The 25152-nt window shown below is 42.6% G+C and overlaps 1 protein-coding gene across 3 annotated transcripts in view; it reads left to right on the forward strand.

Moving 5' to 3' along the window:
* Positions 1-25152, forward strand: part of aire (autoimmune regulator) — a 120227-nt gene that overhangs the window by 69276 nt on the left and 25799 nt on the right. Inside the window, exons 2-7 of one of the 3 annotated variants that reach the window (XM_080185417.1) lie at positions 9947-10094; positions 11345-11519; positions 13785-13943; positions 15892-15963; positions 17102-17203; positions 21146-21276. In XM_080185417.1, coding sequence (XP_080041543.1) covers positions 9948-10094; positions 11345-11519; positions 13785-13943; positions 15892-15963; positions 17102-17203; positions 21146-21276 — 786 coding nt within the window. In that variant the 5' untranslated portion in view covers position 9947. Of the gene's footprint in view, positions 1-220; positions 431-9946; positions 10095-11344; positions 11520-13784; positions 13944-15891; positions 15964-17101; positions 17204-21145; positions 21277-25152 lie in introns of those variants that run through there. The other 2 variants (XM_080185416.1, XM_080185415.1) reach the window with 2 other exon arrangements.

A 25152-nucleotide genomic window follows, 5' to 3' on the forward strand; every position in this document is an offset into this window, starting at 1 on the left:
GAAACAGGGTTGTGGGAGACTGAGGGGGCTGGAGAAGGAGAGACAGGGAGTAAGATAGATTGGACAAAGTGAGAAGACTAACGGGGCATAGAGTTAGTGGGACAGGGAGACTGAATGAGTCAGGAGGTCTCAGAGGACTATGAGGGGACAAAGAGTGACTGAGAGTGGGATATGCTATTGTTTCAGAGAGTTCACCAATTGCTTCTCTTCTTTCTACTAGAATAATGAATTTGAAGCCATTGGAAACCGACTTAGTGCTGAATTTGAAGAGATTATGATGCAGGTGTTTGATATCAGTAACAACTTTATATCCCATGAATAAATGAATGAACACTGATTTATTAACCCGAGACTACAACAGAGAGTCTGAATTGCACTTTTTGAAACACACACATTTTTATAAATCTACGTATATTTTCTGTACTTTTTAATAAAATTTAAAGCTAATGAATGAATGCAATATTGTCAGTTGCTCTCTGTTTCTGTGTCTTGTGTATGTCGTTGTAGGGATGGAGAATTTATCATGTGTGTGAATATATGTGGTATATAAATGTGTATGCTAGTGCAAGGCATGTCTGTGTAAACAAAGACTTGCATTTACATTGCACTTTTCATGATCTGAGGCATCCCAAAGCACTTTACAATGAAATCACTGATATAAAGTAGGAAGCGCAGCTGATAACTTGTGCACAGCAAGCTCTTGTAAGAAGTAATGTGCTAATGAGCAGATTATCTGTTTCTGTGATGTTGATTGAGGAATTCGTATTGGGTAAAGCTCCTGGTCTTTGAAATAGTCATGGAATTTTTTACATTCACTGGAAGGGTTGCTGTGGCCTTGGTTTAATTTTAATCCCACATCCTAAACAAGATATCTCTGACAGTGCAGTGCTCCCTCTGTACTGCACTGAAATATCAGTCTAGATTTTTGAGCTCAGATCTCTGCAGTGGGACTTGAACCCATAGCCTTTTGATTGAGTTTGGTGCTAACAATTGAACCAGTGCTGACCTGTCTCATTTCAAAAATATTTCAGGCATTGGGACTATTTCTGGGACCCAACCCTGCATGGATCAAAGATATATCAACAGTGCTGGGGAGAACCTGGGAGGTGGTCAATTAAAAGGCTACATCTGCATTTGCCATCCAAATCAGGACATTGCAAACTTCTCCATTGGAGACTGGCAGCCCTCACTGTAAGACTAGTGGGTGCGCAGCTGGAGTGTTGGAGTCCAAGAAGCAGATGTAAGGTTTACTGCATATGTTTATCAAAGACATCTATTTGCATAATGTCTTTACTCAGTGGCAATGATCTGGAGATGTGCTCTTTAACAACCTGAAAAGCAATGGTGTAATGTTGCCACCTCACGCCTGCCAGGGGTCCAACACAGTAAGAAGTCTCACAACACCAGGTTAAAATCCAACACCGCAGAGGGATAGCATTGTTCTGGAGATTCCACCAGAGTTCAGAAATATGGATGAAGTGGCCTTTAGAGCACTTTGATTGGATATCAGGTTACCAGCCACTGCCACAGGGAGCCCACTTCCCAGTGTCCCTGGAGGTGGGAACACTTTGGGGAGTATATCCAACATGCAGCATTCCAAATTTACATACCCACCTCCAAACTGACCTCTCCAACTCCAGATGGAGGTGCGCTCCCTTCAGCAGTGATCTGCCCTGCAACAGCAGGCTCCCACCTGGGCACATAACATTACCGATGAAAATTGTGTTTTCCATAATGAGAAGCGATGTCTGATACACAAAACCATTTTTCTGTTGGGGGTGACAAGTTGAATCATTGAATCCCTACAGTACAGAAGGAAGCCATTCAACCCATTGAGTCTGCACCGGCCACAATCCCACACAGGCCCTATTCCCATAACCCCACATATTTACCCTGCTAATCCACTGACGCTAGGGTCAATTTAGCAGAGCCAATCAACCTAACCCGCACATCTTTGGACTGTAGGAGGAAACCAGAGCACCCGGAAGAAAATCACGCAAACACGGGAGAATGCACAAACTCCACAGAGACAATGACCTGGTGCCGAAATTGAACCTGGTCTCTGCCACTGTGAGGCAGCAGTGCTAATCACTATGCTACCGTTCCCCCTGTACTGGGAAGGTAAGGGTTACTCAGCTCCTAACTGCAGAGATGCTCACTGTGATGTGTCACCTAAGATAAAATTAACAAATAGCTCAGGAAATTTTCCAAAACTCTGCATCTCCCAGTCTCGTGCTGAGTTCCCGAGGGTGTCTGTCATTATTAATTTGGTCTTTGAAATTTTTGGGGGGTTAAGATTTTGTACAATCTAACAGTTTGAGTGGGGACTTCCAGCTGTTAGCTAAGCACTCTTCTACCCTGGGCCCATTGTTCCACGTTGATGCATGATTTACAGCCGGAGATTTCCTTTCTTATTATAGAAACCTAGTTCTCTGTGTGTTTTTCATTTGATCGCCATCAGCAGAGTTTGGATGGGATGGTCTTTCTGAAGCAGCAATGGCCGGAATTCTCTCATCTCGCTATGGGAATTGTAGGGGGGGGGTGGTGTACCATACAAAGGTCCATTGACCTAGGGTGGGATTCTCCGGTTTTGAGGCAAGCGCAGCCGGAGGATCCTGCCTAATATTATGTTTCTTTGCTATATTTAAATATGTTCCCTGATTGTGAATCAGTGAGGATCTATCCTACATTACCTTAACCTACCTACAGCCTGATGCTAAAATTATTTTCGACAGAAATTGGACAGAGTGCAACCGGGGCTGCTGATTTGCTGTCGCTGTTTGACCTTAGACTATGTTATGGATTTGAAATTCATGCCCACCTTGTTTGGCTGGTCATTTCAAAGAACTCAGAAGACATGATTATTTTTGGTCATGACTTTGGTCTCAAACCCAATGGATATAAGTGCAGTTGGGTCACCTACAATCATTGGTGGAGCTGAGCAGAGCTTTTTAACATTGTTACTGTTGTACAACCTGAAGCAAAGTGAGCTAAAGAACATGGATATTCAGGGGAGTGCTTAACTCTGCTTTTTATATTCTTTCACAGGAGGTGGATGTCCTTGGCTAGGTCAATATTTAGCTAGCCATCTCAAATTTCTTTATTCCCTATTCATTCATGAGATGTGGGTTGCCAACTGGGCCAACATTCATTGCATTTGAACTGAGGCCATTTCCTTGCATTAAGGAAGGAAAACTGGTCTGGCCTCTAAAGGACATTAGTGAACGAGACAGGTTTTTACAACAATCAACAATGTTTCATGGTCGTCATTAGACTTTTAATTCCAGATTTTTATACTGAATCAAATTCCACCCAGGTTCCCAAAGCATTGCCTGGGGTCTCTGCATTACTAGTCCTGTGAAAATACCACTATACCATCACCACCTGTGGTATTTACATATTGGGCATGCAATGTTGCTAACCTCATTGAGCCATGCTCAATAAATCCCTTGGAGACTTGACAAGTATCAGGTAAACCCTATGTCAGTGCTCTTTATGACATTGGTGAATTCATGTGTCTCTGGGAGTTGGGTTTCGACCATTATGGGACATTGTAATGTCCATGCTTGGAGTATAATGAAATCACAAACACACTCTTTCTAACAAAAAAATGGATGTCAGCAATTTGCCTTCCCATGTGATAATGCTTTATACTCTGTCAATGGTTGTGGAATAACTTCTGGAACTCCCCAGCATCACAGATGTCAGTCTTCAGCCAATTTAATTCACTCCATGTACGATCAAGAAACATCTGAAGGCATTGGAAATTGAAAAGGCTATGGGCCCTGACAATTTTCCAGCAATAGCACTGAAAACTTCTGTTCCAGAACTTGTTGTGCCTCGAGCAAAACTGTTCCATTTATAACATTCAATTCAGGAGCATCATGGAATACTTTACACTTTTCTGGATGAGTGCAGCTCCAGCAACACACAATAAGCCTGACACCATCCAGGATAAAACAGCCCACTTGATTGGCACCCCATCAACAAACATTCACTCTTTCCAGCACTAACCCACAGTGGCAGCAGCATATACCATCTAGAAGATACAATGCAGGAATTCATCAAGGCTCCTTAGATAACACCTTTCAAACCCATGACCATTATGATTTAGGAGGACAAGGGCAGCAGATAAATGGAAACACTACCTGGTAGATCTCCTCCGAGCCACTCAACATCCTGACCTGGGAATATATTGCCATCCTTTCACTGTTGCTGAGTCAAAATCCTGGAACTCCCTCCCTAACATCACTGTGGATGTACCTAAAACACATGACTGCAGCAGTTCAAGAGGGCAGCTTGCCACCACCTTCTCCATTATGGATGGGCAATAAATACTAGCTGAGCCAAGGATGCCCACATCTCATGAATGAACAAAACAAAGTATTGTTACCTGGTCACAAGTGTGCTTTTTTCAAATAGACTTCAATCTAGCTATAGAAAAAAAGAGAAAGATTTGCATTTATGTAATGCTTTCAATAAACTAATAAAATATCAACACACGGCAGATCGGGTAGAGCAATTAATGCAGGTCATTGACAATGAATAATAAAAACCTTTTCAGTAAGTGGTATCATGGAGTTCATTGTAATGCTAACCAGTTCAATAGCATTGCGAGCAAACCAAGATTGTCTTGTTTCAAATCTTAAAATATTGGTAGTAAATGTAGGGTAAATGATATGTTAAACTGGTTAGTGTTACAATGAACTCCATAATACCATGTGCTGAAAAGGTTTTATTATTCATTGTCAATGACCTGCATTTATTGTTCAATCCAACCTGCCCCGAATTGATATTTTTAACACAACTGAAGGCATTAGGAAGTCAATCAGGTTGATGCGAAACAGGAGTTACGTATTGGATGGACCAGATAAGAACATTAGAGTCATTATAATGCAAAAGGAGACCATTCAACCAGTCAAATCCATGCTGGCTTTCTGTTGGAAATCCAATCTGTCCCATTACCCCATTCTAGCCCCTTAGCCGTGTAAATTTACTTCCTTCAACCAACTTCCTTCACAAGTCATTCATCATCTCTGTTACCACGACTGCCATAGGTCAAATGGAACTTTACAGCAATCTAACAGTTCCATGGTACTTTTCAGAGTTGCCAGTTTTTTATTTGAGATTTGTAAACTGAATTCAAAATCTCAAACTTACACATTTGGTGGATTTACACTCATGGTCCCCTCGATTATTAACCCAGACTTGTGGAATACTATGAACGTGTATATAATGATGCACAGGTAAAGGCCCTCTGGTCTATTTAGCCTTTGTGGGAATATGAATTACAATTTATACACCCACCACCCGACCCAAAGCCAAGTGACCACCTGGGAGGAGTGAAAAAAACGGCTAAAAACCCAAGTCAATTTGGTGAAAGAGTTAGGGAACAAACCATCGAAGCAATGAGACCAGGAGATTACTTTGGCCCTGCCTTACCTGCTGAAATGACAGTTTGTACAAAGTATTTAACCTCTTAGCCACATACAAGTCCAGCTCCCTCTCAAAGGAATTCAGGAAATCAGTGTCCATCACAACAGAGATTCACAATCCCCTGACATCTAATCGAGGGCTGGCTTTATACAACTTAAAATGATGATCCAGGGTCTTCCCTAATCAATTGAATTGGAACAAATTATAAACCCGAACACAATCTGCCCTTCAAAATCTCACAAATCTGATCAGATCCATCCTAAGCTTTGTTGTCCTAACATGTGGAATCCCAATTTTTAGCCTATCTTGATAGCTAAGATGCTTTATTTAGTTTAGTTGAGTGATCCACCTCACCTTTCCAGAACCTCAATATCATCCAACATTTGCATGCAGACCCCAAAATTGGACACAGAACTTGACGTGAAACTTGACCAATGTCCTTACAAATTTAACAACAGTATGCCTTGTCTTATCATTCTCCACAGAAATGCCCCTCAACACCCTATATTCACTCTAGCTATTGCTTCATGATACTGCACGTATACCTTCAGAGATGTGTGAACTAAACTGAAATCACTTTCATCTTTAACTTTTAAAGTAGATAAAGTAGATAAAGAGCAACAGAGGGAAACCAAAGTAACCAAAAGATATCTACCAAGATTTCTTATTTCTGCTCTGAAGCATTCAGGTATTTTTCACTCTTTCTACCAGTAAAAACTGCCTGAATACATAAAATAGAGTGTGAGAACTGAAGGTCGCTCTAATTAGTGAGCTGAACCAATGTTTGGTTTCCATGGAAAGATGGATGAAATAAAGAATATGATTCTCAGAACATCTGGTAAAAAATATATTTTGTGCAATGTAAACAAATATTGACTTATTTGGTCACTGTAAAGATGCTGTCCTGTTGACCAGCTATCCAATAAACAATGGTACTCAGGGCCTAATGTTCTGACCCTCTCTGGATCACTTCCTCCCCATCTGAGGCTCTGGCCATTACCAAATCCAATTATGCGCCATGGTTTGATGGGTCAGTGAGTGTGTATTCAGGCAAACCCAAATTAATTTGTGGACTGGGTTGATCATGTTCACATCTCAATAGGCACTCTGCCAACCCAGCCCATGACTGGAATAATATCTGATTTTCTATCATGGGAGACACCCATCAAGCCAATAGACTGTGAGGTTGGATTGGTCTGTTCAATATGTGTCATTGTTGACAGATTACTTCAGTTTTTTTGTAAAATTCCAGCTACATTCATTTGTTAATGCATTTATAAAAAAAGATTTACAGTCCTCCTGCATTCATTTCAGAAACTTCAGGGGATTACTCCTTTGTGATAAAGGTATGCTAACCTAATTCTGATAACAGTACATTAATTTAATGCATTAATATTTCATTATGCTAAAGTATAGTTTACTGTACAAATAATCAGTTTGAAATGTGTGTTACTTCAATGTATTATCAACTAATCTACCCCTTTTTGATAGAGGTATATCAGTTCCAATGTATATGAAGCCATTTTCTGTTTTTGTTGAATGCACTATTTGGGACAACAGAGTTGAGGAGCACATCTTTTCTTTCAGGGGGTTTCTCTGTTGGTTTAGGAGAAAGCAGCCTTGTGCAGATAGCATTTTGTGGAGCCCAGTGACCAACATTGTTGAATCATAGTCATACAGAAGCCATCAGCTCAACAGGTTCCACATCAGTGTACTGAATGCCTCTTCACATCTGGAAGAGATACATGGACCCCATACTGAGGAAAGGTAAATAGGATGGCACTCGCAGACACTTGAGTTACCCCGTCAATGTTTGCTAATTTTAAAAGTTCAAAAATAATTAACATAAAGTTGTGCATCATAAATGTACCAGATTTGAAGTAGTGCAAAAGGTGAGAGTTTTCCTCTATGCAGCCCTGACAAATGGGATTCGGTATATAGGGGTCTGAATGGGTAAGATTAATTTAGAAGAGGCTCAAAAGAGCAAGACTCTCTCCTCATGGATTTCCAACGGATGCTTTACAAGGGGTTGCAATGAGTAAGACTCTCTTTTGGAGATTCCAAATGAATGAGTCTCCTTCCATAAGAGATCCTGAAGCCAACAAATTAATTAATGAGATCCTCTTTTTCAAGCTCCTTCAATGGCCCAGTAAGTTTAACTTGAGAATCACCATACTTCAGGCCAGAGATAAGCTTAGAAGGCAGGGTCTTCATGAATAACCTCAGCCGTTTCAGGAATTGAACCCACGTGGTTGGCATCGTTCTGTATTAACAAGTCAGCCGTCCAGCCAATAGAGTTAGCCAATTCCTGACTGTGCTCAGCAGCACAGATCAGGAAAGTTCCAGGCTTGAACCTTGTTCTATGGCAATGTGAGACATTGGCAATATCATATTTCTGAAACCAAATTTCATTATAGTTTGTAGAGAAAAGAACCATTCAATGAAGTTATGTTGATGGTGAATACAAGTAGTTCCTTAAACCAATTGTGGTGATTCCCATAACTAACTGAGAGAGAGAGAGAAATCACACAAAAAAATGCAAAGTAATCTTTAGGGTTGGCCAAATTTGTCATGGATAGTAAAATTGCCCACTTTGTCACAGCTCATGCGTTGTTCCCTCAACCATGGATACATGCACTCTCAAACTCAACATTCTCTTCCTGACGCTGAGAAGCAAACTTCTAAAAGGTTAGAATCTGTCCCAAAGAGGCTTCTCTTTACTAAGAGCTCTGGCTACTTGCAATAAGATTAAATAAGATTAAAAATGTGATACTGCCGTTTTAAAAAGGGAGGGAGAGAGCAAGACAATGTCATACCCATAGGTCTATCAATCCAATTTCAATGGTGGGTGAAACTTCATGAGTCCATTGTTAAGGACAAAATTAATTTTCATGTGGAGAAGCAAGGCTTAATAAAGGACAACAATTGAGGATTTGTTATAAAGCAAATTTGCCAAATCTGAGTTGATGAGATAACAGAGAGGATCAATGAAGGTAGAATAGTAGGTACTGTATACATGGATTTTCAAAATGCAGTTAATAAACATAACAGACTTATTCAGAAAATTGAAGCAGATAGGATTAAAGAAATGGTGGTAGCTTAGGTACATAGCTAAGGGACTTTGTAAATAGGGGTATAGGATACATAAAACACAGAAATTTTAGTTATCATGTATAAATCACTAGCTTCAGTTGGAATATTGTGTGTAGTTATGGCATCAAACTTTAGGGAGGATGTCAAAATTTTTGCGAGGGAAAATTTATTAGAATGATACCAGGAATATGTAACTTTAGTCATGTGGAGAGATTGGAATGCTGGGATTGTTCTTCTTAGAACAGAGAAAGTTAAGGGGAGATAGAGATATTCAAAATTAGAAGCAAGAAGGCTCAAACTGGGTCTTCATTCGAGTTGATAATGAGAGGTCACAGATTTAAAATAACAGGAAAAAGAAGTAAAGGGTTACGATTTAGAGTACACTACCTGAAAGTGTACTGGAATCACATTCCATTGAAACTTTCCAAAAGCAATGGAACATGCACTTAAAATGATGCAGTTGAAGGATTATGGAGGAGAATTTGTGATGTAGAAATAGATTGGATGCTGTTTGAAAGAGCAGGTAGGGGTATGATTGACAAAATTACCTCCTTTTGTGCCGTAAGTTTCTAATTCAAAGATTCCACTACTGTGTAAGGAAATAGTCATCTCTAACTCTGTCCAAGGCTGATAAATTCTACTTATGACCTTTCAGATGTTTCCGCTTTGAATACATTGGATTGCATTCTGGTCATGGTTTGTTTTTTGGTTCTGCCCCTGGTTGCAGAAGTGGCCCTGATTCTGACCCTAAACATGTACAGGTCCCAGTTTAAGTAAATTTCTGATTCCAACTTGCAAACAAGTTCTGATTCATGCCTTAGATTCATGTCCTGTTTCTGGTCTTGACTTAGATTCTAATCCAGATTTCAGGACAGTTCTGGTTTAGGTATCGTGGGGAATTCTCCCTAAAAATGTCTAAGTGTCATAACAGCAAGAATAATGCAGCGATCTGTTCTGGTCTCTCAGGTGCATGCCACAACACAATCCTCCCACGCTGAGTCACTTTTTGGATTTGGGTACAGTTTCTGATTCTGAGTCAGGTCCTGCTGCTGGTTTGGGTCTAGTGTCTGATTCTGGGATAGATCATATTCTGGTTTGGTCTAGTTTCTGATTCTGAGTCAGGTCCTGCTTCTGGTTTGGATTTAGTTTCTGATTCTCGTTCAGGAAATGCTCCTGGTTTGGGTCTAATTTCTGATTCTAGGTCAGGAGATGCTCCTGGTTTGGGTCTAGTGTCTGATTCTGGTACAGGAGTTGCACCTGGTTTGGGTCTAGTTTCGGATTCTGGTTCAGGAGTTGCTCCTGGTTTGGGTCCAGTTTCTGGTTCTGGGTCTGGACATGCCTTCTTTCAATGCATTTTCCATTTTGTTCAGGAACCATACCTCCATTGATCGCTTACACTCCCTTGTTTCATTCACAGAATGTCAGGTTGTGATAAAGCTCCTGAGTTGGATCTCAAACAGATTCTGAAGGTGAACAGGACTGAGATTTCTATGGCCATCGATGATCTCTTCCCCTTTTTACATGGACTGGTGGATCATGATGTCATTACAGAGCAAATATTCAAGGTATTAGAATGGGTCACATAATCAACCGAGCAATAAGGCGTCATGGCAATGGATTATGGCAACACAAACTGTAGTGAGGCTAAGAGTAAGGCTATGATGCAACAAATTTATCTATTCAGACTGTCACTTTCATGTCTTGGAAACATCAGAAATCTCAGGAACAAGTCTAATTATTAATGTGTGCCAGTTATGCTGCCTGTTCAAGCATTAACAGTGTCCAGCTCAGGTATCAGGCACCAAATCGGTTGGAATTCTCACACAGAAGATAAAGGAGTTCTCAAAAGCAGCAAAGTGCAAAGTCGAACTCCTTGTGACATGTACAAGTGCATTGCCCCAGTCTATCCTCCTGCTTACAAAATAGGCTTATAGCAGTTTCCATCTAATGCTGCATATCTGGTTTAGTTATCCCTGGCTGCTTAATCCAGGTTTTCATGTGAGACTCTGAGAAATTGATGGCATGCAGTGAGGTTAATTGACCTCCAGTGACAGACCTGTGCCTCCATTTTCCCTGCTAAGTTCACAGCAAAGTTCTGCAGAGAGAAAGTGAGAGACTGAATATGAGAGGCGGCAAATGTGACCTAGGAAGTGGGAATTTGGGTGAGAATGCATGTGGGAGGGATGGGATGGACAGAAAGTGAGAACGTGTGACAGAAAGGAAACCTAAGAGAATAAGAGAATGTCTGACTGAGGAAAAAAGGAGTATGGGCAACAAGAGCACACATGCAAAAGTGTGACAGACAGAAAAAGAATGTGAAGGAACCTGAGATGGAAAATGTGAGGGAGAGAAAAAGCGTGAGAATGTGAGAGTCATAGTGAAAGGAAAAAGGAAACAGAGGAAACATGAGAAATAGACTGAAAATGTGAGAAAGAACAAGAGAAAAGGGAGAGCCCCAAAGAATACAAGAAATAATGAGAAGGTGGGAGAATGCGAGTGAGAGAGAATGAATACCAAAGGAGAAGACAATGAAAGGAAGAGAGAGAAAGAGACAGAGCAAGCCAGAAAAAGTACAGAGGGAATAGAGACAATGAGAAACACACAAGGAGTATAAAAATTGGTGCAAGTGAAAATGTGAAAGATGTGTGAGTGAAAGCGAGAAGACTGCACTTTGCAGATGTGTTTGGCTTTCTACGTGATTAATAGTTGAAGAGGCAGTTTTTATCCTTCTGTCACCCAGTCTCAAACTCTTATTTCTCCTGAATTCCCTGAATGGTTTCACATTAATAATAAATTAAGAATTGATTTTCAACAGGAAACATTACAACTGAAAGAACAGAAGGGCAGCAACAAGGCTGTGTACACTGTCCTCACCTGGCTCCTGGAGAAAAGTAATGGCTCCATTGGGGAGTTCTGGAAAAATCTCTTCAAGGATTATAATCTGGAGCGGTATCCAAAACTCCAACCCATTTACCACAGCTTTCCAAAAGGTAGGTGGAGATTCACAGCTCTGATGTAAATTTGTCACCGAGCACACCGGAAACAATTTTCTGTTTTTGTGAATGTGTTTCTGTGTCTCAGACTCTTCCAGATGTTGAGTTTGCCTTTATTTGACAGTGAGAGCTGGTGAGAATGAGAGAGCAATAATACTTTTTTTTGTACATCTTTCCTGATTTCAATCGATGAGATATAAACAGTGGCAGCACAATCACTCAGTTTACAATACCATATAAAGCCAAAATTATCCTCTTAGTCCTCTAGAAATGATCTGTCTGTCTCTCTCTTTTCATTTCTATCAGGGCAGAGTGTGCAACCAGAGGCTGAGGAGGAAATAGTTCAAATGTAATTATTTTGTTGCTTTCTGTCTGCTTGTCTGTCAGTCTGTCTCACTCTGTGTAGCTCTTACTCTAGATAGGTTGGCTGTCTGAGTATATATGCACGTGCAGACATCTCTGCCTCCAAAGTTTTGTTTCTTCCTTCTGTCTCTCTTTCCTCTGGCTAAATCACATTTTTTCTTTTTGTGAGCCATTGTCTTTCTCCCCATTATTCCACCTGCCTGTTTCTCTTCTGCGCACACCTTGCTCTGATCTGCCCTTGTTTCTACCTGTCAGCATTGTGGAGTTCTTGTGGCTCAGTAGTAGTGCTCTTGCCCCTGAGCCAGAAGCCTCTGGTTCTGATTCCACTCCAGGACTTATTGGACACAGAAGGAGTGTTAATGATGAAATTCAACAGGGTGATAATCAGCCTGCCAAAACTTTCCCACTATTCCCCACGAGGAAGACAGTGTGTGAGAATGTATGAAACAAAATGTGTGTAAGTCTCTACATCTTCTGTTTGTTTTCCCCCTCTCAGCACCCAGACCTCTTTTTCACTTTATCCTTCTCTGTCTCTCAGTCTATGGGCTAGATTTTTATTCCTGCGCCTGTGTCGGAATGGAGGTAGACAGGATTTAAAAATGACACTTGGAACCCAATTCCGGGATTCTCATCCCCATTCACATTGTCTGGGATTTTTACAGGATTGAGATAAGATTGTGTGGGTATCAGGCCCGCATCCAACAATCCAACCTTCGTCCACTCTGTTGTGGAACAGAGACATAGTCCTAAGAATGATGTTCTGCTGAAAGATTTTGAAAAGCTAGAGTCCAAATTAAAATGCAGAACATCACAGTTAATCATCTCTGGATTGTTACCTGAGCCACACACCAGCTAGCATAAGATCAAGAAGATTAGAGAATTAAATGTGTGCCTTGGAATGGCATGGGAAGGAGAGGTTTCAATTCACAGTGCTGATATCAATACTCAAAAAAAAGCTAGTTATTCGATTGGGAGGAGCTCCTCTTTAACCCGGTTTGAACCAATATCCTGGTGAATTATTAACCAGGGCTATGGATAGCTCATTGGAATTTGTTGTGGGGGCTGGGGGGGGGATGCAGGTTTGAATGAAAAGAGACTAAGAAATTCAAAGAGTAAGTCAAGGCAACAGAACAGTGTAGCATTGCAGGTAAAAATGAACAGAATAGAAGAGGAAGGGACAGAAAGTTTAATAGTAATTGTGCTTCAGCAAGTAAGGTCAATGCAGGGAAAAGTAGTAAAAAAGTGATAGAAAAGCTCTTTATCTGAATGCATGAAGCATCCACAATAAGATATATTAACTAATGCCACAAATAGACATAAATGGATAAGACTAGAGATAGAGGAGAGAAAAACACATTTGGTTATTGGACTGGGGGGTCAAGTAGGAAGGAGGTAGGGCAGGAGTGATATCCAGCATTTCCTGCAGAACTGGATGCAACAGCAAGGTGGTAGGTAAGTGGGAGCAGTGGTAGGGGAAGAGCAACCAGTTAAAAGGCTCAGTGAAATGTGAATAAATTGTGAAAGATTATTTCCATTCAGTGCATTAGTGAGTAACTAGGGAATGGAAACCTAGGATTCTCAGTGGAAGAAACAAAGCGGGAGGGAGAAAGTTTCTTGAATTAGGGATTAATAGATCATGAGACTCTTTACCACATGTAAGTATTAAGGTAGGGGCTAAAACTTAATTTTAAAGGGAATAGGATAAAGATTTGATTATGTAACCAGTTAGAAAATGAGCAGCTGTCACGTGGTTAGAATGTCTCATGGTCAAGCTTTCCAGTATACTTCAAACCAGAATTGGCCATCCTAGTAGACTTTAAGAGAATAATTCATAACAAAACCCAGAGACACTAATAGGAAGAAAATAGAAAGAATCACAGTGTTGCTTGGAATTTACAGATTTGGATTTCAATAAACTGAAACGAGGAAGGAAAGCTCCCAAAGTGACTTCTGACCAGATAACAGCAAAGCCTCCACTGAAACGGAAATCTCCTGAGGAGCCATCAGCCAATGCACCCGTCACTGACACAAAGTGTACCAACAACAAGGTCATGCCAGGTGAGAGAACACACTGAGGGGTCACAGCATTAAACAGACCGTTCAACATAAACAACACCAACAGCTGAGACACACACACACACACACACACACACACACACACACACACACCTGCACACTCACACACACCAGTTCTTGGGACATACATGCGTGAACAAGTAGACTAGATTCAGACACTAGATGCTGAGACACATACATGGGGAGTGATCTTACTCATTCGTCACACCGGTCAATCGGCAGGGCGAGCCAGTAACATCGTGAGAGAGGTGAAAAACCAGGTTCGTGCCCGGTTTCTTGCCTCTCACGATCTTACTGGCACTGGATTGCTGGCATGATCAGCCTCATACCTCTGAAGGGCACGAGCCTAATTATATTATTTAAGTTTGTATTTAATATTATTAATGACCTGGGACACAATCATCTGGGTTCACTTGCCTTAACAGCGTTGCCAATGAGGACCTCCCTTGGCTAGGATCACATACAGTCCCCATCAATGGGGAACTAATGTGATGGCCCCGCCGATAGGACTGGAGGCCATTGAGGCCCCCAGCTGGTCAGTGGCAGATGGGACAGTGCCCCTAGGCAATGCCAGCCTAGAAGCCTGGTACTGCCCACTGGGCACCTTAGCACTGCCCACCAGGCATAGGGCAGCGTCAGTGGACGGGGCCTGAAGGGGAGGGATATGGCCTAAAAGAAGTGGGGCTGAAGGGAAGGCAGGTAGGGGGTGGGAGCAGCCCATTCTGTAATTGGGGATTGCTGAGGTGGTGATCGATTGGGCCAGGAGCGGGGTGGGGGGAATGGGATTGCAATCATCTGGAGGGGGCTGTGGGGCAGCAATCAGTGGGGTGGGGGGGGCGGTGTGGAGGCGAGTGATCGGGGTGGGGGGAGGTAGAGACCAGCAATCAGGTAGGGAGACGATATCCAGGCTGGGGTAAGGAGTAAGAGATCTCTCAGTGTACTGTCTGCACTTGCATAGAACACTCAGAGATTGATGCAATGGCAGCTTCTTGCTTTGAGCAGCCAGCTTTCTGGTGTGAATATACTCCATCCACTCCCTATACTGGTGTTAATCACACTTTGCCTCTGTTTTGCACTGAGTGCCAAAAGGTTCTGCCTGAGAACTTGCTGAAAAAATGGGTGCAATTCTTTCCCGTTTTTCACACTCATTTGGCATTTAGAATTTTTTTGATAAGATTGCCCCTGGGACATTTAGTATCACAGAAACATACACACACACACTCACAGTATTAAGTCTTACAGAACCACGCACATGGAATTTACATACACACACGGCATTGAGTCTCACAGGTGCACACACACATGACATTTACACATACATGGCATTAACACATACAGACAAACACACACAAAACAGGTACTGAGATGCACACATACACATTGACTCAGGATGTTGGCACCTGTTCAAACTGCCTGGTCTGTGCCAGATTTCTGCAAAAGTCACTCAGCTAGTCTCACTCCCTGTCTTTTCCCCATGGCCCTACATTTCTTCATCCTCTTCAGGCACTTAACTTTTGAAAACCCTGGTTGTTTGTGGCCCCACCATATTCAGGGGACAACTCTTTACCACCACCACCACCCTCCCTCCCAAAACCAAAAGTAGGCTAGCAAGGGAGGGAGGGGTATGCATGCCGTAACATATGATACCATGGCAGCAGCTACTGGTATTTTACCAATGGCATGGGAGTCTTTGGATGGTCCACCAGGACTTGGGCTGATTGAGACCCCAAATTGCCAGTTAATGGCCAATAAAAGAGCCTCCTCCTGCCACCACTGAATTGGCCTACATTGGTACTAGATTGCATAACCTTCCAAGTCAGAAACTCAAGCACTATCAACTGACCCACTTGTAACAGCATTTAGCAGTAACCTGGGATATTTGGTTTAACCTCTTCCAGCAATGCGACATTATAACTATTTCATTTTTCAGGAATTATATTGAAAGGAAGAATTGCGAGAAAAATAGAGAACGCAAACATAGTCAGAATGCCTCAGAGAAGTGGTAAGTGACGTAGAGTTCCAGTAGGACCGTTTAGAGTGACATTGTGAAGCGGTCTTTGGGAAATAGGGCAACACTGTGGCACAGTGCTAGTACTGCTGCCTCACAGCAGCAGGGACCTGAGTTCAATTCCAGCCTCTGGTGACTATCTGTGCGGGTTTCTTCCAGGTGATCCAGTTTCCTCCCACAGTCCAAAGATGTACAGGTTTGGTGGATTGGCCATGCTAAATTGCCCATTGGTGTCAGGAAGATTAGCGGAGTAAATACGCGGGGTTATGGGGATAGGGCATGGGTATGAATTGTTGTTGGTGCAGGCTTGATGGGCCCAATGGCCTCCTTTATTACTGTAAGGAATCTATGACTCTAAATGGGACTATTACAGTTTAGCAATTTGTTCTCATGGCCAGCTTGAAAAGTAGCTTCTAAGACATGGATGAAACTTAACCTTTTGTGTGTCTGCAGCTGGATGCCATATGTATTAGAGGTCTGGCCAGATGCTGCTGGATTTGATACAACTTTCCCATCCCTTCCTCTGACCCCAGGTCTTCAGCATTTGCAGAATTAGATAACTCTGCTTGAATTTTGAAATGCAATTATTACTACATTCCCATCTGGCTTGCTATAGTCATGTGACCACAACCATGAGGCACTGTCTGTGGGGAGCCATATTACATTTAGTTCAATAAGGACATTACATTGGAAACATTGTAGTCTTTGAGCTCATGACATAGTGTCAGAAATTGAGCTGAGATTGAGTTTTGAAAAACCGAGAGAAGCCGCAGATACTGAAAAAGGAACACAGTCATGTTCAGAGCTGCTAAACGCTATCGAAAAGAAGCTGCTGACATATTCTGCTTCTCATAATGAACAAAAGACACGGTCTCCAACGTGACAGGATTTTGATGCATTTTAGAGATGTGCCCAGGGTCCCAGTTGATGCTGTGAACTTAGGATTTTTAAGTTATTTTCATGTGCTCCTGGGTCTTCGCTGTAACAATCTTCCTGACACCAATGGGCAATTTAGCATGGGCAATTTAGCATGGCCAATCCACCAAACCTGTACATCTTTGGACTGCTCTAATTTTTTGTGATTTGCATCTGAGTTTTTGTTTCATATATACTTATTTTATCTTTTAATAAGGAACACAGCCAGTTCAAAGAGAGAACAATCTTGGAACCAGTGAGCTTCCTGCCTCTAGCGCGAATGTGAAAGGGATTATCATCAAGCAAGTCTTGGAGTCAGGTAATAAAGCAATTGCATCACACTGTAGGATATGGACCACATATATTCATAGAATCCCTACAATGCAGAAGGTGGCCATTTGGCCCATAGAGCCTGCACCGACCATAATCCTACCCAGACCCTAATCCCATAACCCCACATATTTACTCTGCTGCTACCCCTGACACTAGGGTCAATTTAGCACAGCCAATCAATCTAACCTGCACATTTTTGGACTGTGGGAGGAAATGCAGAGGAAATTGATGCAGACATGGGGAAAATGTGCAAACTCCACACAGACAGGGACGCAAGCTGGTATTTGAACCCAAGTCCCTGGCGCTGTGAGGCAGCACTGCTAACCACTGGGACAACATGGATGGCACAGTGGTTAGCACTGCTACCTCAGTGCTAGGGACCCAGGTTTGATTCCTGGCTTGGATCACTGTCTATGTGGGGTCTGCACATTCTCCCCATGTCTGTGTGGTTTTCCTCCCACAGTCCAAAGATGTGCAGGTTAGGTGAGTTGGCCATGCTAAATTCTTCCTCAGTGTGCCGAACGAGCACTGGAGTGTGGTGACTAGGGAATTTTCATGGTAACTTCGTTGTCGTGTGAATGTAAGCCTACTTGTGACTAATAAATAAACTTTAACTTTGTACCACCATGATGCCCTTTTATATCCTAGCCCACGTATTCTTGGGCTTGGATATCAAAATATTGACAGAAACATAACACATGGTGAGAAGTAAGCCATTTGTTGATTCACAGAATGATACAGCAGAGAAAACGGCCTTTTGGTACATTATAAGTGGGCCAGCCCTTTGAAAAAGCTCACAATTACAGCCCAACTCTCTCCATATGACCATGCAAAATTTTCCCTCTCAACTATTCAATTTCTTTTTGAAAGTTAGCATTGAATCTGCTTCCATCATCATTTCAGGCAGTGCATTCCATATCATAATAACTCAGTGTAAAATATTAAAAAAGAAAGGCAAGCCTTGCATGTATGCAGCATCTTTGATGACTACAGCATATTCCAAAGCACATTGTAGTGAAAGAAATACATTTGAAATGTAGTCGCTGTTGGAATGTAAGAAGTGCAGCAGCCAATTTGCACACAGAAAGCTCGAACAACTAACAATGTGATGAAAACGTGATAATCTGCTCCTGTGATGTTGATTGAGTGATTAGTTATTTCCCAGGACACCAGGTGTAACTCCTCTACTTGCTTCAAACCAGTGCCTGGAGATCTTTTAAATCCATCTGAGAGGGCAAATGTGGGGTTTAACATCTCATCCAGTAGGAAGCATCTCCAACAGTGCAGCACTCCTCAATATTTCATTTGGCCCATCGAGTAGGCACTGACCCACTGACAGAGCATCTTATTCAGGCCCATCCCCATCCTATCCTCATAACCCCACGTATTTACCTCATTATCTTGGGACACCAAGAGGCAATTTAGCATGGCCAATCTAACTAACCTGCACATCTTTGGACTGTGGGAGGAACCAGAGGAAACCCATGCAGACACAGGGAGATATTATTTCCAAAGGCAGGAGGACTAGAAGTCACAGATTGAAGATAATGACTAGGGGGGAAATGTGGAGAACATTTTTTAGACAGCATGATTTTAATGATTTGGAATACACTGCCAGAGAGAGTGGAACAGCAGATTCAATAGTCCTTTACAGGGGAAAGAGCAGTGAAGTAGGACTAATTGGAGAACTCTTGCAAAGGATCACCATGGACATCATGATCTTACTTAATCAGTGGCCTCCATATGTGCAGTATGAGTCTATTATCTGACTAAGGCTAATTTGAATGCAGAAGACATCAAGTGCAAGTAAAAAGGTAGGTGAAAATTCCAACTATGAACCATTACATTCATCCTCAGCACACTTTGCTACAGCCTTCATAGCAAACTATATAAAACATTTTCTGGAGAGATAATGGAGCCTCAGAAAGCATTCTAAGAATCAGAGCTTAGATTTTGTCATACAGAAAAGATTAATGGGGCAGTTCTCACTTTAATTAAAAAGGATTAAGAAGGGATCAAAGTGAGGGTTTTAAAATTATCAACAATTTTCATATTGTTTCCACATATTTACAAAAGGGATCCAATTGATATGATGTGAAAATTATTGCTGGAAGGTAGTTAGATCATAAGAGAGTTCAGAAGGAAGCCATTCCACCCTTTGGTTCTGTGTTGGCTGTTTCAAAGAGCAATCCAGTAGTCCCACCCTTCCCCCATAATCCCTGCAATCATTTTCACCTTCAAGCATTTATCCAATTCACTTCTGATGGCCACTGTTTAATATGTAGGCACCATGCCAAATCTTAAGCATTCATTGCATAAACTAAAATGCCCTCTGGCATAAGGCAGCTCCTGCCTTAACTGCTGATATCACACAATTACTGTGCGTGGCCAAACAATCCGCATATTAAACAAATTGATTGCCTGGAAATGAACTGACCTCAGTTTATAATTTTAAAACTCAGTTTTTTTGCCAATCATCTTAAACCTGTGTGTTCTAGTTAATGATCCTTTGGCTACTGCATTCAATTTCTTGTTATTTATTGTATCTAAACTCTTCAAGATATTAAACTTAGATATCAAAACCTCTCTTTGCATTCTCTGCTCTAAGGAAAACAATGTTAGCTTCTCCAATTAACCCACACAAGTATAACTTGTAATTCCTGGAGTCATTCTAGTAAATCTCTTTTTTAACTTCTGTGAGATTGTCCATTTGTCAGTTTTCCAGAAAGTGAGGTTGCTAATGGATTCTGCTAATCGAGCAGCATCCGATGGAGCAGCGTACAGGAGAGAACACTGATAAGCTTGAGCACAGAAATGCATGCATTGACTGGCCTACTAGACAGCCTCATGTCAACGTCAAGGAGAATGGAGGAGTCTAACTCCTGGTTGGTACAGGGCATCAAGCAGAGCTTATCCCTATTCACAGCCTCTGCTCCATCTCCATGTTATCCTGCAGACGCAGAAACACTGATACTATAGGAAAGCGAGAAATATATGTTAATTCTTTATCAATCATTAGTTAGGCCCCAAATGAGTTTGCAGATGGTGCTGTACTTAGAACTGTAGTAAGAGTTGAGGAGGATAGTGAAAGGTTTCAGGAATGCATACACAGGTTAATGATATAGCCAACTCAATTTAATGTAGACAAATTGGTACAATTTGGTAGGAAGAAAATGGTATGATAATGGTACAAACTAAATGGTAATGATTTTCAAAGGAGTGCCGGAACAGAGAGAACTGGGACGAACGCACACAAATCTTCAAGTGGTAGGACAGGCAATTAAAAAGTAGAATGGGATCCTTGGCTGTACAGGCATAGGTCACAAACATAAGAACACTCTGTTTAGTTCTTGAATCATGGGTTTGACCCCAATTGTGACCAATTCTGGGCATCACACTTGAAGAAGGATGCCAAGACCTGGGCGAGGGTGCAGAGGAGATTTACTTGGGCAGAACTGAGAATGCATGAGCTTCAGTCTACATGAAATGACTAAACAAACTGGGATCATTCTCCTTAGAGCAGAGAAGGTTCAGGGAGGTTAATAGCAGAGTTCAAAATCATGAAGAGTTTTGATAGAGTAAATACAGAAAACACCTTGCAGCACCAACTGGGGACAAAGACTTAAGGTACTTGACAAAAGAGCCACAGGTGAGAGGAAAATCATTTTCCTAATGTGTGCTGTGATTTTGAGTACATTGCCTTAAAGGTGGTGGAAGTGGATTCAATTATCATTCTTAAAATGAAATTGGATAAATAGTTGGAGGGAAACATTTGCAGCGCTATGGGGAAAGTGCAGGGAACAAGATTATTTGGATGGCTCTGTGTAACAGCTGGCACAGTCATGATGGAGGGCATCTGTGCATTATCATTCTATGATGCTACAGTGAATTTGATGAGGAAATTTGACATCTGATACATTCCATTCAGGAATTTCAAAAAAGGGAATTAAGAGTGCCGGAGATGCACATGCTGTCAGTAAGACTGAGGATCTCGGAGGGAAGAGTAGAAACAAAACTTGGAAGTTGGGCAGTCGCTGCAAAGGATCACCCTCATCACAGGTATTTCACAACAACAAGATTTATGTACAGTCTTTAATGTAGAAACAAACATCACAAGGCATGGAATCAGATGAAAATAGCTGCTGAGACAAAGGATAATATTCGGGATATCAAAAAGCTTGGTTGAAAAGGGAGGCTTAAGAAATGGTCTTAAAGGAGGAGAGGGAGATGAAAAGATAGGGACCTTAGGGAAGGAATTCTGGATTTTGGTGTCCAACTGACTGAGGACAAGGCCACCAGTGGTGCGTGGAGAGAAGAGCGCATGAGAGACCAGTCCGAGGAACAGATAGTTCATGAGTGTTGCATGGCTGAGATAGAGATAGAGAGATACATGGTCATGAAGGCAGTTCAGAGTTTTAATTCGAAGGTTTAGGGGATGAGGCAATTCAGATCAGCAAGGACTGGATGGGTGACCAGGTCTTTATGCACAATAGGATAAGGGCTTTAGAATTTTGGATGTGCTGAGGTTTATAGGTTATAAAATTTGGAGGTCCAGCCAAGGGAGCATTAGAGGATTCAATTTGGTCATGACAAAGACATGAACGACAATTTCGTCATCAGATGAGCTGAGTGGCCAATATTATAGAGGTGAAAGACTTGTGGTACTTGTCATGGAGACGGTGGGGTTTGAAGCTCAGTTTGGTATCAGATAGGCCACTGAGGTTGTGAATAGTCTGGGATCAGCCTGAGACAGTGGTCAAGGAGAGGGATGGAATCAAAGATAAAGGAATGGAGTTTGTAGCAGGGGCCAAAGGCAGAGGCCTTGATCTTTCCAGTGCTTAACGAACAGAATTGCAGTCATCCAAGGCTGGATATCAGATAAGCAGCCTGATAGCAGAGAGGCAATGGAAGGGAAGGAGAGGTGTTGGAGTTGGTTGTCAACAGCATTGATGTGAAACCTGTCTGAATGGCCGGAATTTTTCACCCATCGGGCAGACGCACACAGCAGGTCTGGAAGCGGGCGCGAAATAAGAACATAACGTAAGAACATAAGAAATAGGAGCAGGAGTAGGCCATCTAGCCCTTTGAGCCTGCCCCGCCATTCAATAAGATCATGGCTGATCTGTCATGGCTCAGTTCCACATTCCCGCCCTCTCCCCATAACCCTTAATCCCCTCGCTTATCAAAAACCCATCAACCCGCGTCTTAAAAATATTTAGCGAGGCAGCCTCCACCACTTCAATGGGCAGAGAATTCCAGAGATTCACCACCCTTTGAGTGAAGAAGTTCCTCCTCAACTCCGTTCTAAACTGCCCCCCCCTTTATCTTGAGGCTGTGCCCCCTAGTCCTACTGTCCTTTCTGAGCGGGAAGAGTCTCTCCACCTCTATCCTATCCATCCCATTCATCATCTTATACGTCTCAATGAGATCTCCCCTCATTCTTCTAAACTCTAACGAGTACAAGCCTAGTTTATTCAGCCTCTCCTCATAGCTCAACCCCCTCAACTCCGGAATCAGCCTAGTAAACCTCCTCTGCACTCCCTCCAAGGCCAAAATATCCTTGCGTAAATACGGTGACCAAAACTGCACACAGTACTCCAGCTGCGGCCTCACCGATGTCCTATACAGCCGCAGCAAGACCTCCCTACTTTTATATTCAATCCCCCTTGCTATGAAGGCCAGCATCCCATTCGCCTTCCTGACCACCTGCTGCACCTGCAGGCTGGGTTTTTGCGACTCATGCACAAGGACCCCGAGGTCCCTCTGCACCAAACGGTCTCAGAACGTGATTTCACACCGGCTGGACAATTAACAAGCAGTGTGAAAAGCAGACTGGGAAAAGCTCAGCTCAGGCGGGGAGAACGAGAAGAAGAGTGTGTTGCTGAGAAAAGGGAGGGTACAGGGCTGGCATTTCCAACGTGCTCCCTTGAGGTGCAGCCACTGCAGGACAATGTCAGGAAGCTGTGAAAAATAGGTAGCGATGGAAAAACTATGCAAAACTACACAAACCTCAGTCCTCATATACTTATTTCACACAGACAGTTCATCACACCCTGGATTGACGTTGCAGTTAAAACGTTAAGGCTGTTTGGCCAATCAACCTGCCACCAACTGTAAATACAGTAAGAAGTCTCACAACACCAGGTTAAAGTCCAACAGGTTTATTTGGTAGCACAAGCCACTAGCTTGCAGAGTGTTGCCCCTTCATCAAGTGAATGGGAGTTCTGTTCACAAACAGGGCATATAAAGACACAAACTCAATTTACAAAATAATGGTTGGAATGCGAGTCTGTATAGGTCATCAAGTCTTAAAGGTATAGACAATGTGAGTCGAGAGAGGGTTAAGCACAGGTTAAAGAGATGTGTATTGTCTCCAGCAAGGACAGTCAGTGACATTTTGCAAGCCCAGGTAAATTGTGGGGTTACAGATAATGTGACATGAGCTCAAGATCCCGGTTGTGGCCATCCTCATGTGTGCAAAACTTGGCTATCAGTCTCTGCTCAGCAAGTCTGCTCTGTCCTGTGTCATGAAGGCCACCTTGGAGAACGCTTACCTGAAGATCAGAGGCCAAATGCCCGTGACTGCGGAAGTGTTCCCCAACAGGAAGAGAACACTCTTGTCACTAGCTACTAGCTTTCTGTTGTCATAGCGGCTGCATGGTCTCCCCAATGTACCATGCCTCAGGTCATCCTTTTCTGCAATCAGGTAGACAACATTGGCTGAGTTGCAAATGTATGTACCGTGTACCTGGTGAACGGTGTTCTCACATGAGATGATAGCATCCGTGTCGATGATCTGGCACGTCTTGCAGAAGTTGTTTTGGCAGGATTGTGTGGTGTTGTGGTCACTGCTTTCCTGAAGGCTGGGTAGTTTTCTGCTGATAATGGTCAGTTTGAGGTTATGTGATTGTTTGAAGGAAAGAAGTGGGGGTGTGGGGATGGCCTTGGTGAGATGTTCATCTTCATCAATGACATGTTGAAGGCTCTGGAGAAGATGTTATAGCTTCTCCACTCTGGGGAAATACTGGATGATGAAGGGTACTCTTCTTATAGGAGACTCAGTCTGAAAATCACACTTGTGGCTTTGAGAAAGCTCACAAAGCTCTGGCATCAAATTGAGGGGTTGGGGGGGGTTGTTGAGGGGGGTGGGGATTGAAGGGGTGGGGGCTGAGGGGGTGGGGGTCGAGGGGGTGGGGGTTGAGGGGGTAGAGGTTGGGGATTGAGGGGGGTAGGGGCTGAGGGGGTAGGGGTTGTGCTTCATGACACATTGGACCAGCAGCCCTGATTTTATCAGCTCACCTGCCCTGGAATCGGGACGGGCAAGGCTCGCAGAGCAACGTTCTCTGTTGGTCTTGGGCACGATCTTACGAGCCTCGGGCAGGCGTGCCAGTAAATCTCTGTCCAGCGTCTCTACGTGTTTGTGGTGTAACAATGGATGGCTGTTTGGGTCTCGGTGGTATCCAAGTATCAGCCTTATTGGATCAATCAGACAGTGGGCACCATCAACCCATCACCTGTTTCATGGCAGTGGGAGACAGCCCACCATTGGTCCCACCATGGTCAGTGGAGGTTTTTCATTGAATTTCATCACTGTGAAATCTGCAGTGGGGGTGTGCTGTCAGCGGGACTGAACAGCTGGAAAGTTCCAGCCAATGTCTTTTACTTCAAGGGGAAGGGCTTTATTCAGAAGCCAATTATTATCCAGTCCTGGATGATGTGGTCAAGTTTTATGTAAACCTTAAAATGTAAAGCCAAAGACTTCATTGGCTTTGTTTTGGAAGAGTGTGGATTGAAATAACAGATTTGGTTTTGTTGGATATTTCAGTACAGTGATAAATAATAAAGTCCACATGAGGCTGGCACGAGTGAGGCCTTATCCTCATATAGGTTTGCTTCTAAGTGGTTCTCATGTCCTTTCCTCATTTCCTATTGGAA

The sequence above is a fragment of the Carcharhinus amblyrhynchos genome, chromosome 3 (assembly GCF_965287045.1).
Source record: "Carcharhinus amblyrhynchos chromosome 3, sCarAmb.v2.hapA, whole genome shotgun sequence".
NCBI classification, from domain to species: Eukaryota; Metazoa; Chordata; class Chondrichthyes; order Carcharhiniformes; family Carcharhinidae; genus Carcharhinus; species Carcharhinus amblyrhynchos.